General features: G+C 28.5%; 1 protein-coding gene across 2 annotated transcripts in view; it reads right to left on the bottom strand.

Annotated features, from left to right (window-relative positions):
* The window catches only part of LOC129960220 (nuclear receptor-binding protein-like), a 57,634-nt gene that overhangs the window by 1,966 nt on the left and 37,320 nt on the right, over positions 1–18,348 (bottom strand). Inside the window, exons 11-12 of one of the 2 annotated variants that reach the window (XM_056073469.1) lie at positions 11,091–11,244; positions 5,189–5,308 (exon numbers count right to left, since the gene is read on the bottom strand). In XM_056073469.1, coding sequence (XP_055929444.1) covers positions 5,189–5,308; positions 11,091–11,244 — 274 coding nt within the window. The remainder of the gene's footprint in view (positions 1–5,188; positions 5,309–11,090; positions 11,245–18,348) is intronic. The other variant, XR_008783561.1, reaches the window with a different exon arrangement.

Genomic DNA, 18,348 nt, shown 5'->3' with positions numbered 1-18,348 from the left:
ATACCAGAAGAAATATTCCTAAACAAACTTAAAATTCGAAATTTTAACATTTTAATATCAATTTCATTACTGATCAATATTTATTTCAAGTAATATTAATTTTTTAAAAACATTTACATAAGGTGGGTAGTCAAATTTTATCTTAAAAAATAAGCACTTTGTCAGTACCTTTAAAGAGCTTTTTGAGAAAGATAAGAACCAACATTAAGGCTGAAATTTTGATTATAGAACTACATGTTACGAAAAGAACTAAGTTAGGAAGTAACGAAGTAAATATCCAATTTCACACAAAAAATACCACCAATAGTAGCGGAATATGTTTTAAAAACAATGATATTAAATTATTTAAAATGGTTTTTATGCATATTTTGTTTAAAAACATTTCATTAATGCATTATTATTATCATTCAATTTATCATTTTATTAAATATGCATTTTATATTACACATTTAAAATTATTTCACTACACCACAGTTGACAATATTAAGAAAAATTATTATACACTTTATTGTTATTTTAATTCCTTGAGAAAGCAAAGGTAACAAATATAAATAAATAAAGTTTTGATATGAAAATTGTGCTACTTTTATTAAATATATTCACACAAATTTGTTTCTTCTCAGAATTTTTTTCAAATTCTTTCAGTTTGCTTGATTTTCTCACGAATAGCACTTTCACAACTCATTAGATTTTGAATAGCAATGAAAAGTTCCTGGCTTTTTGAACAAGTGCATTAGCTTTATATTCAATTTCAGCAATTAACTTCTCTAAAGGAAATTTAATTTTCCGTAAAAACATCAAGAAATCAGATTATTACTTTATATATATATATATATATATATCACTGGCAGTTATTTCTTTAGCTATCTGATCTTCAAAAAAATAAACACTATTTTGAATGGATTGATATTGATTATAATTCTTAATTTTTACTGATATGAATTCCTACAGACTGCTTTACATGGTCATTGACTGTATGTTGTGAAACAAAATAATCCATTTAAATTTCTATCATCAATATTTTTAGCAATGGTGAATCCTCTTTCAGCAGATGTGTGCTCATGAGAAATAATGAAAATAATTTTCAAAATATTCCACAATTTTGTAAATTTATTATCTTGAAATAAAAGATTTAAAAAAAAAAAAAACTTATTCAATCTCATTTTCCAGCATTAAAATTCTTGAAATTGAGTAAAGAAGATAGGACTATCTTCTATAAACTCCACGAAATACATCCATGTATTCCCTTAGAACAGCACCACATTCATCTAACTTTCTAATGTAAAAGCAACACAGAACATGCTTCAATTTTTCACACTTACTAGTTTTCTCTGCAAAAAACAACATTTTTACTGCTGCGTAATTTACTGGCGATCTGCTCAACATGTATTTCATCGTTTTCAAAACAAGCCAATGAGCATGCTGCATGAAAAACACACAACTTTATCAGATATTTCTTTGTTAGGACAGTAAAGTTTTCAATAATTTGTTCCTTCTTACACCTGCATTCATTTTATTAATTGCAGAACACGATATGTTTTTAGAAAAATTAAACTGGTATTAGCTATTTAATGAAAAAGTAATTTTACATAAGAAATAATTCTTTCAAATTATTAGAAAAAAAAATACAATCATTGTTTTACTAGCAGATGAATATCAAATGCATTAAAAAGCAAAAGTAGGCTATCACTCTGATAAATCTAAAGAAATGGCTTAATACTGTCTATAATTCATGAGACAGTAGCGAAAGTAATTTCTCCGAAATTCTCTTGCAGACTCTCTAATAAAAGTGTTGTTATTCCTTCCACTCGAATAATATTTAGGGGCACTGAGCAAGACCGTGAAAGCTATTAGCACTCAAATTTTTATTTACATAGTCTGCATGTGAGCATTTTGTACTTTGCAGTATAGTAAAGAAAACCAATTATGCATTTTGGAAGCTTTTTGCCTGATCAAATAAATGACACAGGTTAGTAACAAGTTTATTTATCAAATTTCATTTATTTAATTAGTTGCAGTTTTCAGTTAAAATGTTTATAACAGATCAACTCACTAACGGGTTTGGTTTAAAAGGTAGTACTTATCTATACTTTTCACGCTAAAACTATAAAAATTTTTTTACCAATACACCACTTGGCGTTTTGAAGTTATTGCACTTACTTGTACTTGAACAAAGAGACAAAATTTCCTTTCAATGAATTTTATTCAAAATTTGATAGAAATCTGCAAATTTGGTGTTAAGATAATGTACTAAATTTTATCCATCTAATTCACAGATTTTTTGAATCACCATTTCATGTATAGATACAGAATTCCAAATCTTTGTCTTTTGGAAGTCTAAATCACGGGATCATTGCAAGATCTCGAGTTCGAGTTTTTGACGATTACAGTTCTTTCTATTTGAATATTTCGAATAAGAGAAAGTAAAAGAGATCAATTTTATTGGAATTAATTTTCGATATCTCGAGCAAGATTAACAAAAAATGACTTACAATCAACTTGAGAGCACTATGGACATTTTGGTTAATTTTATTTTTAAAAGCTTTGAACTATTCAGTATATGCCCCCTTTTGAAAGTCCACAATTTCTCTACATATTGTTAAAAAGTAGTTCTAAAACTTTTTATGCACAAAAAAGTCGTGTAATAAAGATATTTAAATTAATTACTGTTGATACCTTACTAAATGATGTTAAAATACAACTTATAAATGCTCAACTAAAAACTAACTAATATAGAAGCGCGCATAACAACTTGCTGAAGTCGCTGTTAAAAACTAACCGGTTTTACATGAATATATAAAATTATCTCTAAAAAGAAACAATTTTCTTCCAGTCTAGACAAGCAAAAGTAGGTGAAAGAAAAGTCAAATAAGTGAAAGAAATACATATTTTCCTTATTATCAATATTTCCCTAAATTAAGATGAAACCTTTTCAGAGTTGAAAGATGAGATATTGCAGACAAAATGCACTCATATAATTGGGCAGATCTGGCATGGTTCTATAATGTAGTGACATTTTATTTTATTTCCTCAAAGAGAATGATTAGAAATAGGACAAAAAAATATCTTTAAGGCTCTAATATGGAGATTATTAAAAGTAAGTAGTTTTTAAGGACATTTAATGAGGCTATGCACACAATTAATTTGAATTACTCTATCACTATTTTTAAAAATTTGTTATATTCTACCACTGATCTTTTGATTAGATTTTTACTTGTTTCAATGTAGAAATTTAATATTATCTAAAAGCAAGCATGAGTCAATCATTCGAAAGAGGCAAGAACTTCAGAAGAAGTTATCCCGAAAAACCATTTACACCATTCTCAAATCAAAATTTTACCTTTTCAATGATATAAATCTTATTTCTATGCAATTTTTCTTTCAAAGGTTAATAAATCTTCAGAAAATTTAACAGATTATTTTAAAATAAAGAAACTTATAGGTACTTCTTTACTGGATGACATTAAGACTGAACTATTTTACCAATATTTTACTTTACTCTTTAATAATTACTCTTTTATTTCAAAACTATTTATAAATTATGCAAGAGCTGACAATGAATTTACTGCAATGTGTAAACCGAATATGACGTGGTACTAAATAGCTCAAAAGGTTATGTCACTCAAATAATATAAAACCCGATTATTCCAACATTTTTTTGGCCCCCAAAGTATTACAAAAATCTGAGGAATAATTTTCAATAAAATTAACTAAGATAAAAAGGGGAAGAGGGGAATTTTAGAAAACACTAGCAAAATGTAATAATTAACTCTGATAAGATTTTGTAAAATAATTAATTAGCAGAATTTAATTTAAACAATAAAGAATAGCTAATTTTCAAGTTTACAGAAAATTGGAAACTTTACTTCTTTTTAGATTACAAACGAAAATAAAAACTAATTTTGATTCTCGAAAAATAAAACTAAAGGATTTTAGGCTATCACTGATTTAACTGGAACAATTCCTAAATATAGAAAAACGTCAGATATCAGGATAATTAATTGCACTGCACAGAATATAAAAAATGATCCAACTACAGATTAGCACTGAGATTAACTGAAATTTGAGCTTCAGAATCAATGATCAATCTTGAATTTCTTACTTATTGTTCTTCCGCTTGAAGGAAAAAGATCTTCAATAAAAGGACAAAATTTTCCAAATTAACAAACAATATCTATTTCCCCAAAGGAGTACAAAATGGTGGTGAGACTGACTATTGGTCCTAAACATATCTTCACATGTGTAATGGGGTCTATTCTGCATGGTTCAAAATTCCCCCACTACCTGCGGTGTCTCAGCTATTCAGATTTAATGGATGTCTTAATGACGTAAAGCACAATCCCTAGGAATTCCCAAATGCCATTACATTCTACATATGTAAAGTAATATATTACTGCTTTAAATACTATGTATTTCTGTCTGAAAATGAACCGGATTTTTAAAATATATGTGTTCTATCCTCATGAATGTATCGCTATAAATTTAGACATTCAAAACCATAAGATTTTGAGTTAATAGGTTATATATGTATATCAAATATTCATACAGAAAGAAAAACTATTTACAAGTAATTCAACTTATGACAATGCAATAGTTACAACTCATAGCAATGCAGCCAGATTTTACCTCTGACGTATAAAAAATAATAATAAATCTGACATTTTTTTTTTTTAAATTCTGCCAAACAATGTCAGTTTTAGTACAATTTAAATTTTCGAAAAATCAAATATAATTTCGAAAATGTTTGAATAAAGATTTCATGAACCGTTTATACACATATCAAAGAATGCATATTTACTATATTTAAATCATTTTTACCATAAAAACCTGAATCTCTTTAAAAAAATTTATAACATTGTATCACACAAATGCGATGTAAATAGTTCAGTTTAAAAATTTTCTATGAATTAGAACTAGATTAAAATGATCACAAATAGACTGTGTAAAAAGATCAGGATAGTCATATATCCAATAGAAACTGCAACAATATTTCGAAAAGAAAAAGAAACGTGTAAACGTAATACAATAATTCAGAGCACAAATTTATGATCTCCTGAACATAAGTAAACTGGTCTAAATTCCGCATTTGGTTTATTAGAAACTGTACAAACAGAATCTAGTTTTATTGAAATTACACAAATAGTTACTTATGTAATTGTAAATTGGAAAATTCCATTTAGAAACTTACATGGTTAATGAATCCATGATAAACAAGCTCTTCTGCTAATGCAAATGGGGTATCATTGAGAGAAACCTCACATGATAGCTGCCTATTCATTTTGTCATCCATTCGCAAAAGAATAGTCATCTGTAACAATATAACAGACTGGCATTAAACTTTAATAAAATGCAGAACATTTTACAAACAAACAATTGATTCTTAGATTATTCGGTGAATTTAATGATTTTGAAACATATGTGTAATATCCAAATTCGCCTTTTAATTTCCCCAGAAATACATGATAGTCAACAAATAACTTTTCCTATTTGGAGGCTTTGCCACCAAAACAAATATTTTATTTCATTCCTTCATTATATAAAGATTGACACATAAGGGGAAATGAATTACAAAAAATCTAATAAATAAAAGTCACTCATGAGAGAGGTTTTCACACTGTCAGTCACAATAAAGGCACAGGAAATTCATTAAGGTTTCATATCCAAGTGATACAAAAAAATACACATACTGAAATGAATGAAATGCAATATTTAACTCATGGAATGTAATTTTATTAACCAACTTTATGGTACCCTGGCATGCATGGAACATTTTCAATACATTGACCTCCCTGCATATATTGCACAAGCGATTTTTGTTTCATTTTTTAAAAAAATTCTTTTCAGAATTCTTCTCTCTATGCCTTCCATAATCTGCATATTAAATTGGTTTCCATATCGGTCATTAGTTTTAAGAGTAGAAATCTCCAAACATGGGAAGTTATTTTATGGACACTGTGTATTAATCCTCCAAGTACTTAGTTAGCGATATCCACGAACTGAAAGTCAATCTATTTTATACTGTGTCCCACGATTTCCACAAGCTAATGTGTTCATTTTTTTCATGTTTACAGTGTTGACTTATATTATACAATTTAGCACATAAATTAACATTCACTTCATTTAATAAAATATTTAAACCTGTTTACAAATGTTGCATCTAATTAGTGGTGTTAAAAATCAACGGTTAAAAGGATAATCATATATGGCACAATTTGTCACAAGACTTTATATTTCAAACAAAATGCTTTACATGACAGGATATTATCATGCTTGCAATAATAAAAGGGAAATACCTGGAAGACGGCAAAAATTAAACTGAGTTTAGTGAGTTTTCTTGTGCTGCAACTTTATATTATTGTCTTTCCATTTATCTATTGAAGTTCATAAGCAGTAGCAAAATTTTTCAACTTGTTTGTCTACCACTGCTCAGTATAGCTAGATTAATGTCTTGTTTAGAAGTTATATGCAGGCCATTTTGGTAAGGACGTAATTTTAAACCATCTTTGATCCAATAGGATATAGCTGGAACATTTTCAAACTTTCACATCACACTTTGATACTAATACATACACATATGAATGAATATGAAAGTAAATATTTCTCCTACAATAATTAGAAAATTTCTTTAATGGTATATATCGTTCCTCGCAGGAATGAGTTTTTTATTTATATGTATACATTTGAAATATTGTCACAACTGTAATAAGAATCAATATTTATACTTTTTAAAAAAGTGTGCAATATTAATATTCATTTCATAAAAATTTGTATGCTCTACAACTTTTATGAGCCATTTTTAGGAATGAATGTGTCATTTATGAGTAATCTAGGAAAAATTGAAAGAGCAACCCATTTCGCTTCAGACTACTTTTTCCCACCTATCACCCAAAGCTCAACTCGCCAGAGGCGGAGAAAACCTCAAATGAAGTAATTAAAGAAACAAAACCTTAGCCATAATAGTTTTCCATTTTGAACTGACAAGTCACTGGTCAATATCCAGATTGTTATGATATAGTTTTTGTCTCCCTTCGAAAAAATATTAGAGATGTACATCAGAATGCCAGATACTTGAGATATTATTTACGATAAAAACAAATAAGGTATCCCCCCCCCTTTTCAAATCATCTCGAAAACGGGATATATAACTTCTTTCAACTGTCATTGACATTACTATTTTTGTCTTTTCTCATTACCATTAAATGTAGCCACTGCAGAATTAGAAATAAAAAAGGGCAAAATAGTGAACAATTTAACTGTAGTAACTGAAACAGAGAGTGAAAAATCTGATGCTCTAAGAAAAATGTTGAATGGAAGAGGAAAATAACTATTTAAAAATTAGTTTAAAGTAAAACATGACTGTGGTAAACAAAGCTTTGGAAACACATAATAAATTGCAATTTTTATTTCAACAGTCTCACAAGGAGTGTAGCGAGAGCTGCTGCTAAAATTATATGTGCATACATAATATACATATATGCATACATAAACTGCGCACTTTCCAACATAGAATGTTTTCTGCTTTATGCTAATGCATAGTTTTTTGAAAAATTATTAATAAAATTAATTTTAAATGTGTATTCTTTAATATTTATGAATTTGCAAAAAATCTTTTACTGTAAAAACAAATTATGTCCTTTTGGTTTTGTCAAAAACATAAACGTGATTAAACTATCAGTAACAAAGAATTAAGTCACTTCCATGAAATTAACAATAAAGATCTGTGAAATTTTTCAACATTTCTCAAAATTAATAATTTATTTACATAGATACATCGTTTCTGAAAATGCCAAGTGATATAGAAATACAGCATGGCCAAAAATTTTCTATTTGATTTTTAATATGCAACAAAAAATAACATTCGACATGGCTGGGACGGAATGAGTCAATTTCCTCCTAAACTAACTCACTCTATTTTAATTTTATTAATATTCCCAAGTCATTTATTTAAATGTAAACGAATAGCAGCGTTCATAAATGGTAAGACTATAATAAAATTATATCACTTCTTACTTTTGAAGTTAAGTAAAGAGCTTTTTTGAATGTTTAATGTGCCGAAAATGTAATCAGAACCTGGCTTTGAACTTAAAACCAAAAATTCTTACTTCATGTGATTACATATTTTACGAAGAAATGAAAATGCTTTAACAAGTACTATTTTTCGTAAATAACGGAGATAATTTATGATTAAAAAAAATGATAAAAAGTTAAAAACAAAATGAAAATAAAAAAAATGCCAGTAGAAGCCTTTTTTGAAGCTAGTGCAAAATATACATCGCATTGCTTCAAAATTTAACAAAACTCATCAAATAAAGATTTTTGTTTAATGACCATCTTTAAAGTTTCTTAATTTTAAATAAAAGCAATCGAAATATCCCCCCTCTTTATCATGACTTTAACAGCGGCAAAATAACGCGACGTGACAATTCGAAGAAGCAATAATATTGTTTTAAATTTCATCATAATAAAAATCATTCTGATAAATTGTACCGAAAACTAATTTTTCAAAAATTACTAAAACAAAAGAAAAAAAATGCATTATTTAAACACAATTTTTATAAGTGAACAGTTATTTTTTTAAACCTTTAAAACGTTGTTAAAATAATTTTTATGCGATAATATTCTTTAAGGTCAGGGTGAAGAGACGTTAAAATTGTTTTTATTGTTTAATTTTACTTCGAATTAAAATTTGCCCCCCCCCCACCGCTTTTAGTGGGTTTTTAATATCCCAAAAATAACTTCCAAAATTTCACGTTCCTAAGTTCAATAGTTTATGCCGCGCATTGCTTGGTCAATTAAGACAAACATTTATATGTAAAGAGAAATTTCATTGGGGAAAAAATTTCTGTAAGTTATAAAAAGAAAAAGTGTGTGTGTGTGTGTGTGAGAGAGAGAGAGATAAACGTTGTAAAATGATAGAATTCGGCCCCTGAAAAATAAAAGTTTTAAAAAACTTTTTTCTTTAAAAAAATTTTAAGTACCAGATTTAGTAGATTTTTTTTCTGAGTAAAAACCAAAGTTTAGCGAGGCTAGTCCAATAAATAATAATTTTCAAATAAATGGGGACATTCAAAAAGCACTACCAAAGAAATCACAACCATTGAAAATTTATAGTTTCAAGTTAAAATCTGATCATACTAGATTTTACATGATCGCATAGCTGATTTAAAAATTTTACAAAATGAACAATGAATGAAGGTTACATCCTTTATTAATATACTGAAACTTCTTTATTTATTATCGCATTTTCACAAATTTGGCGTCGATGGAAATTACTCGAGGTATCAGGTTTGTTGAGATAATAAATATTACTGATTAACCGAGTTTATTAACATAGTTAATTAACTACAATCTCGAAATTTTTCCATTACGGTTATTAATTTTTTCCCTTGAATTGATTTATCATCATAAAATTAAACTCTCAATAAAATTTTATGGAATTCTGACGATAATTTTGAGAGTTATAGGCATATAAAAAATGACACTTACAATGTTAAATGAGTCTGATGAATTTTCGATGATACCCTCAAAACTATTAAATTTTTTTCAAATATTTTTCACTCATTTAAAGAAAATTATATTTTATAAAATCCTGAAATAATAGCGGAAATATTACGTAAATTTGATATTGTTTATGAATCTTTAAATGTGAATTATAAAAAAAAGTGAAATTTTTGCATGGGAGCAAAACTGACATACTAAAATGCTGGAATTCAAAAATTCGTGCGCGTATCTCAAATAGTTTTCGAAATATTCACAATAATTATAAAATTCCTATAGCCGATTTGTAACACCCACTTTTTAAGGGACCGTATAATAAATTTATTTGTATTTATAGATTTTATCTTCATGAAGCGCAAGCTTCAGCGGGAATTATAACATCATAGTTAGTTAAATAATAAATTTATTTCAAGATCAGACACGATTTTAAATTAATGTGAAATTTGTTTTCTTTTTTTAAAGAATGAATGCTTTTTTTCACTCAGACGATACAAAATTTGATTGCAGGACAGATTTCTTCATAAGATCCCCATACAACAGTTTTTTTCAAGAGCCATACAGAAGTTCTGATAGAACAATTGTACTGGTAAAGCTTCGTTATTGCAATACAAGAGCGATACTTCGATAACTAAATTATATTTATATAATTTTGATTTCATTTTATCTAATGAACGATTCCAATAGGCAAAACTGTTCAATCTATGCAAATCGTTCTCGATATCGTTTCAGGATACCGAGATTTGCACTTTTCAACGTTTGTACTTCGCGAAGGGGTGGTGCGTAGAAAGATGAGTTGTTATTATGTTTTCCAATTTAACGAATAATCTGCACTCACCAGTTGAAAAATGTAAACATCTCCTTTTATCTTTCCTCTCACCACTTTTTAGGACAAATAAACATCTCCCGACGCATGCGCAAGTAAGCGGAAGGTCTCCGAATCCGTGAGTGAACAGTAAATATAATTTGTGCCTACTGGCGAATTTGGATACTAAATTTTTCTTATTTAATAAATGCCATGCACAATCTGAAATCAAGCTACATTTTATTTAGAGTAATAGAAGGCACTTCAGAGCCTTCTGAAAAGGTGAAAATACTTGTTCATCCTGTACATGCCTCCAAAAAAGATACATTAGAAATAAAAAAGGAAAAATGAGAAATTTATTATTTTTTAAAATATGAAAGTGAAACTCATTTTCAGTAGACCAAAATAATCTTTTGGATAGTTAAAATCTCCTTTCATATACTAAATTTCTAGGCAATTTAAAACTAAACGAAGCTTTACACCAATATATCACTTAAATGATAAACATTTTTGCAGATAACACGGATTAAAAATATTTAGAGGAGAGTTATAGTTATTAGAAGGAGTAAAGAAGTCTGAAGTTAAAATAGTCTTTTCATATATGTCTGTCCTTTCTGTGAAGTGGACTTGCTATAATTTAAATTTTGGAATCACATGCTTAGTCTATTTATAAAAGTTATATGATAATCTTGCACAAAAATTAGAAATTAATTATAATTTCCCAAATCAGTAAAGAACACCAGTTTTCATGCAACATGAAAATTTTAAATATTAAATAATACAACAATACCAGCAAATTCTGACTATCTTCCTGTGGTCTAACGTTGCACATGATATTGACTATTCTTCTAGTTTCAAGCTCGTATGCTTCAGATGAACCCACTTTCTTTATGTCACCAGAATGATGTATAGCAACATAAGCAGTTAAAGGGTAGATTCCAATTCTAAAAAAAGTAATCAGATTACAAATTATTTATGCATATTATGAGACAAATCTAATATGGACCCAATAAAACTGTTCCAGTATTTTGAAAATGGAATACAAAACGAGAAAAAATGCACATACAAAATAATCAGATTAGGATAATCTCAAACATAGCAATCAGTTGGGAGCAAAATAAATCAAACACCTAAGAAACAAGTGAACACTATTATTTGAGATAGATGCAGAAATGTCATGCACTACATTAAAGGAAATATGAATCCATACCTTCTGCAGAACAGTCCCTTTAGGGAAAGTTTGTATATGTAGATGGTGCACCTGTCAGAAGCTTTTTGGCACTAGGGGCAGATGGATGCAAACATTTCAGGCCTGTGTGCACATATTGTACAGTGGTATGTAAAAAAAATCATATATTCAGTTATGACAATTATAAAGTTTACTATGAAATATTATCTTGTCATGCATCAGCAGTCTTTAAGGCATTTACGCTGGTCTTTGTCTTAAAAGTATGACTACAGGTAAAATTTCATTATGCAGATTTTACTCCATATGCCCTCACAAATTGTCATGGCAAGAAACTAAGTGGGCTAAAAACGATATCCAACTTCATGCATTTCAAAGCATGCTTGAATATATTTAGCAATGTACAGGATAGCTTTAAATACTGCAACGCTCCAGAAAATAATTTAGAGCTAGATGGAAGTCAAAAGGATAATTATCAAAGTGCTCTTTGATTGTGGAACTTCTGTAAGAAAAATCTTTAAAACAATTAAAATGCATTAGTTTTAAAGGGGTATTCACCAACGAAACAGTAAATTGATTACTTGCTATCAATAACTGTGAAGACTGTTGGTTTAATAGTTTCCAAGTTATTTAGCTCGTACAAAAAAGAGCAATAAAAGAATTTGTGAAAATATTTGAAGAATTCCAGAGAGATCTACAAATAAAATAACTGTAGAAGAGAGCACAAGTCTTAGAACTATGAAAATTATCGTAAATGAAAATTTGGGTTTTCAGCCTCATTGCAAAAAGAAAAGTCTAAGACTTGCTTGTCCCAAAAACAATAAAAAAAGGTTTTCTCGCAAATTAACGTCTTTTCCAAGCAAAAAGATTGGTCACTCTATGAATTTAAAACCTTTTGTATACAGTACTTTATCCGAGAGATCTCGGATTCTAAAGCATATGCTAAATAGCACAGAAGTTAGAATTCTTTTAAAACTTCCATATTGCACAAATAGGAAAGATTACCTCTTAAAATGATTCATGTCGCTATCAGATATTGGCTTAAGATTATCTTAAGTTATCAATAACAAAGCAGTTGATTCGAATAAAATTATTTCACAGTAAACATTATCATATTTGTCATATTGGTATATTTATCATTTGCCATTTTATATATTAAATTAAAATGATTCAATATTTGTAATAGTATTTAGCAGCCATCATGCAATTGTTAATTTGAAATAGCGGTTGCTCTTCAGGGAAAATGTTTAGGGCATGATATCCAAATCAAAACACCAAGACATAACTAATATTGATATCGGAGCCTGCATCAAGTGAGAACTACCTCTATAGTTCACTTTGTACGAGTTAATCAGAAGTAAATGTTGTTTTTTCCTGCATTCTCTGTTATCAGATGCGGTGGCCAAAATGAAATAAAATTAATTTTTATTCATTAGAATCAAAGGTTACAGGCTACTAGTACTGTGGAAAAGAGATTGTAAACTTGGTACCACTAGGGTTGCAAGAAAGAATTACGAGATGTTAATAACACTTTTCAAAGTATCACCTGGTCATATATGCTCCAGGGGCTAATGCACTTTAAGAACACTGAATTTCCAAAACTATCATTTCTTTTCTACCAGTGTTGTTTTCTGTCCACTAATGCACTTTGAAAAATCCTCTTCGTGTCTGTTAAATGAATTTAATAACAGCTGATAGTACATTTCTTGTATATGTTAAAAGTTTTTATTGTCATCATGACAGCAGCTAGATGCACTCCATCAATCATGCCTTTTTTCATATTGTTATTGCAATATCTATTAAAGAGCATAATGGACAAATGTTACATCCATAAAATCTGATTAAAGACACATATTTCTCATTTAATGGTCATTAGGTTGTAGACTTTTTTGCCTAGAAGCATAGTAGTAATATTGTAGGTGTGAAACATTGCATATTTTCCACACAACTGCTAAGATTATTTTATATTCCCATTTGTAATTTTCAAATTATCATACAGAATTGTTTAGGAGATAAAGTGAAACAAAAGCCAAAATCCACTATGTTTTCAAAATTAAGTTGCAAATTTCGAAAAGAATTTCACAGAATTATTGGTAATGCCTTTGGCAATTTTCCTTTGCCAGCTAAGATGCACAGCCCCTTTTTCCGCAAATCAGTTATTATTTATCATCTATCCACAAGTGAATACAATATATGGAAAAGAAAAGGGAATAGCGTAATAAGGAATGATGAATAAAATTGATCATTCGAATGCTTTTCAAATCTAAAATGATCCCATATTATTTCAATTGATTGAGGTAAGAAAAGTTGAATTCTCTCTCCTCCTCCATTTTCTTATTTATTTCGAATGCAGACACATATTTGTAAAATGTAAATTAAAAAAAGCAAATAAAATATTTCAATTTTCGTTCAAAGTAATCAGATCTTACAGAGACAAACACACTTGACAAGCCATCTCTAAAGACTTGTACTCTCATGAAAAGCATTTCCTCAAAATCTAACCTTGAAACTGGAAGTCAAGTTCATGATAAAAACTTTTTTGAAAGTATGCCCTATTGGGAAAATCTCAAACTCTTACTAATCATTTAGATGATTTGTGAAGCATCTTTGCAAGGATATTAAAATGAAGTCATTGTGTTGCGATTTCTTGCGAAAACAAGATTTAAGTCTGATAACTGAAGTATGTGTATATGAACTCTGTCTATTTGCAGCATTGTGAAATCTAAAATCCATTAAAATTGTCCATAAAACCTAATGTGGTCTTCAGTGAAATTGAATTCCACTGCATAGTGCGTCAATTCTGCAAGACCTGGTTTTTATAATAAATTTAAAAAATGAATTTCTATTTAAAACATGATATGCAAACAAAATTTAATTCATTTTAATACAAAGATGTGCAAAAAATATTCTGGAAAGATACAGATGAACAATATATATATATATATAGAAATAAAAAATCACTAATGTCTAGTAGTATCTCATTTAGCTGTTAGGAATTAGAATCAGCTGGTGGTTGATGAAACGGTTAATTTGCTAGATCCATTCATAATTATCCAATCAGATTGTTAAATGATGGCAATTTAATAGGCTTATATCGTAAAGAAAAAATATATTTACAAAGACAACTCGTTCAAATTACTAGAAAGGAGTGATTACATTACAAGAAGTATTCTTTCAAATATTTCAAGAATATACAATCTTTATTGTCAAAATGGGCTTGTTGTTCCAAATACCAATATTTTCATACAGAGGCCCTGTTGTTAAACTGGGTTCGATAAATCCTTGCATGTAGAAGGGATCCATTTATGGAACTGCAGGAGATTCTTTGACATTTTCCATCTAGTCATTTATAAATTTGCAAATACTTCTACTGCAGTGAGCCTAACAATGTTTACTCATAGCACGAAATTATGTCTTGCTCCAATTAAACCAGTCACAATTTTCAAATTCAACCTTAATTGCTAATACTATCGCTACTAATGCAGAGTAATAACAATCCTAACCGTGCAATTTGCTATGTAGTGTCTTTGTATTTGGATTTTAGTATTGGATTAGTTGAAAAAGCCACCACAAGAATTAAAAATATTTTCTTATAACATTCAGACAACTATAAGAATTTTATTCGAAAACATGTGCCACCGAAAAAGAATCCAGCAGATCTCATTTCCAGAGTTCAGTCTTTAGATTTACTTCAGTCAAATTATAGCAGAATGACCTTAGTATAATTACATTCCTATTCAATCAAAGAAAATGACTTCAATTTGTGAATTGAAACAACCACAGGAATATACCTTATTTATAACAAAGGAATGTAATTCTGCGTTTTCACACGTTATAGCTATGAATAAAAAATACATTAAATTAATGAATATATTTGTTATCAATTATAAATGGGGAGTTGGTAAAAAAATCTAGGTTGAATTTCTTCAGATGGATATAAAAATGCTGGTCTATACACTAAGATGGGCGCAAGCGCAAGAATTTTCTGATAGCATTCAAATGATCTTAAACGGAAACCAGCTTCTGAATAAAACGAAGTCTTCAAATCTCAGAGCGTTTTCTTGAATAACTGATTCTGAGTCGCAGGTTGACTCATGAATGTTAAAATATATGATGAACATTAAAAAAAAAAGACTTTTAAGAAGTAAAAAAAAAGTAATATAATATGCTCAGTTATGAAGCAATCTCATAAAAAAAGTATTTACATATTGATCCTCTAGATAAAATTCTGCCATTAATAAGCCAGAATCTAATGGGAAAAATAGATCATAACTGTATGTCACATGTATAAAAAACATACTGACATTTTTGAACGATGCAGATTCCCCTGGAAGAGTTAATTTTGTTATAAACACTTTGATTTTACAAGTTTAATTTTTATTAAATATAAAAGACAATCTAAGTTTAGTTTAGTTATATTGACATCCAGTTTTAAAGCAGCACAAAATCCATTTTAGGACGGGCCTTACAATTTGAACTATGGTCAGATGACACGCCAAACTTCCATACTATCTCATGGGAAATGATCAATGGAAAAGCATACTGCAAGGTTTATGTAGTTATTATTATTTTTTTATTATTATTATAGCTGTTCTAGCGTATATAAACTGGAGGTATACTAATCGAAATGGTTATTGATTTAATTTCAAAATCATTCCTATCTAGGTTAATGAGTTTCTTTGCAAGAACCTTATTTAAGTAGACATATTAAGTAGACACGGATTTTCTCTCAATATTCCTCCCCCCCTTTTTTTCTTTCTTTTGGAAAATGCTACAATTTTTGCTACTTATAAACTAAACTGAAATAAATTATTTGATTCCTTATCCTGGATATCCAATAAGCACAATTGCAACATCTGAATTAACATTTCAGATAATCATTTATCAATGTGGCAGATTAGAAAAACTATCAAGATACAATAACAATGGGTGGAGATCTGTTTACTTGAATAATTTTCAAGAATGAGAATTAGTAAAAAGTAATATCAAACTCGGCCTGATTGTAGTATTAAAAAAAAGGTAATCAAGAAAATGCAAATGGATACTTAGTTAAATAACTAAAATGGTATCTAGTCAAAATAGATTTTAGCATTTTTTAAAAAATGCACATACAGCAAACAGTATATTAAAAAGGACAATTTTAAAAGTGAGCTTACAATAATTTAACGTTTTCTAGATATATGACATTACAGGAATAAACTGCTTTTATAAGAATTTCCACTCGTAATTTGGACTGGAAATGGTTTGATGGGTCTTAGATAGGGCAGCATCATTGGAATAAAAACAGATGATTTTGAACATGCAGTACTTTTACTCTTTCTCTTTTATTTGTTATTACTAAATACATAATCTGTATTTTTTATAGTTATAAACAATGTTTATTTATGAGTTGTATTTCAATCACATAGCATATTTCATGCATCATATGTAATTAATATAAATTATATTCTTATCTGAACGATGAATCTTGTGGCTTAGCTAAAATTTTGGTACACATTTATCATTTTATGTTAAAAAGATTATTCAAGATAAATTTATATTTAAAAACATTTCAATAACAGACAAAATAATCCGAAATCTATAATTACAAAACATACTGATATTTCAAAAGAAAATTAAAATTGGTAAAAAACGAGACTTTACTGGCTTCAGTGTTAATAGTGTTTATCAGGTAATTTAAGATGAAAAATTCCAATGTAAAGTCAGTGGTCTAATTTCACTTATAGTATTGTTCTGTGGTGGAGAAAAGAAAAACATTGAGCTGACAGAGAGTTCATATCAACTGGATCCTTAGGGTGCTAGTGCTCTAGAATACTAAAATTTCCTTCACTGTTAGAGAAATTTACTTCCTATTAAGCCAAACAGTACAAAATGTTTAAAGCAACATCCACTACTTTAATTGCTATTTACTAAATATTTCTAGTTCTGTCACTCTCTTTACAATTTTTACCTATGCTGAATATACTACCAAAAAGAAGTAAAATTTTAAATAGGAAAAATTAATTTAAACATTTTATATGTTCTTATTTAGTAGAAGATAAATTTTTCCAATGAAAGAAAGATTTAGGTTCCTTTTTGGTTCAAAATGCATTCTCTTAAAATTCAGTAGATAGTGATGTCTCAACAACTTATCTTTTTGGAATTATAGAATGAAAGAGAAGTAAAACTAAGCAAAAGGAGAATCTTGAAAGTTACTCAGCATCAAGTTAGTAGAAAATGCAAATCTGATCAGTTGGAAGTAGAATATATTTTTCCAAATTAGTTTTTAAAAAATAAATCTCCTTCTCAACTGATTGACAGAAAATATAGTAATCAATCAGGATGCGGAATCTTATCACAGAGAAATTATAAGGATAAAAAAATACATATTTTAAACATGTTGCTTCATTAAATAGCAAATTCCTCAAAATATTTAATTTTGTTTTTTTACCGAAATTTTAATTTTTTTCTGGCTTTTCAATTAATTTGTCAGTAGACTTCTGTACTCATTAATTCTCATTTTTTAAAATTTTATGTCATTTAGCTTAACTGAAATGTACTAATTTTTAAAAATTTAAAATTGCTTTCATTTGCAACTTAAATTGCTTAAAATCCTTGCTTGTCCACGTTTTCAACATATATAGAGCAGATTCCTTTGCATATAACCTGTAATTGGAAAATTTTCTAATTTATCGCATTTTTACTTTCTTGTATATGAAGTATAAAGAAAGTAATAGAATCATCAAAAATTTCGAACATGAGATGTTAACGAATCTCCAGGTTTTAGACTTAACTGAATTAGAAAAACACTTTTTTTGGTATTATGTGTTATTCTGTAAAAACACTCAAAAACGCCTCGAGTTAGATGGGTGACATTTGGTAT

This window comes from Argiope bruennichi, chromosome X2 (assembly GCF_947563725.1).
Source record: "Argiope bruennichi chromosome X2, qqArgBrue1.1, whole genome shotgun sequence".
Lineage (NCBI taxonomy): Eukaryota > Metazoa > Arthropoda > Arachnida > Araneae > Araneidae > Argiope > Argiope bruennichi.
Note: the sequence above shows the minus strand (reverse complement) of the source record. Positions and strands in the feature narration are given on the sequence as shown.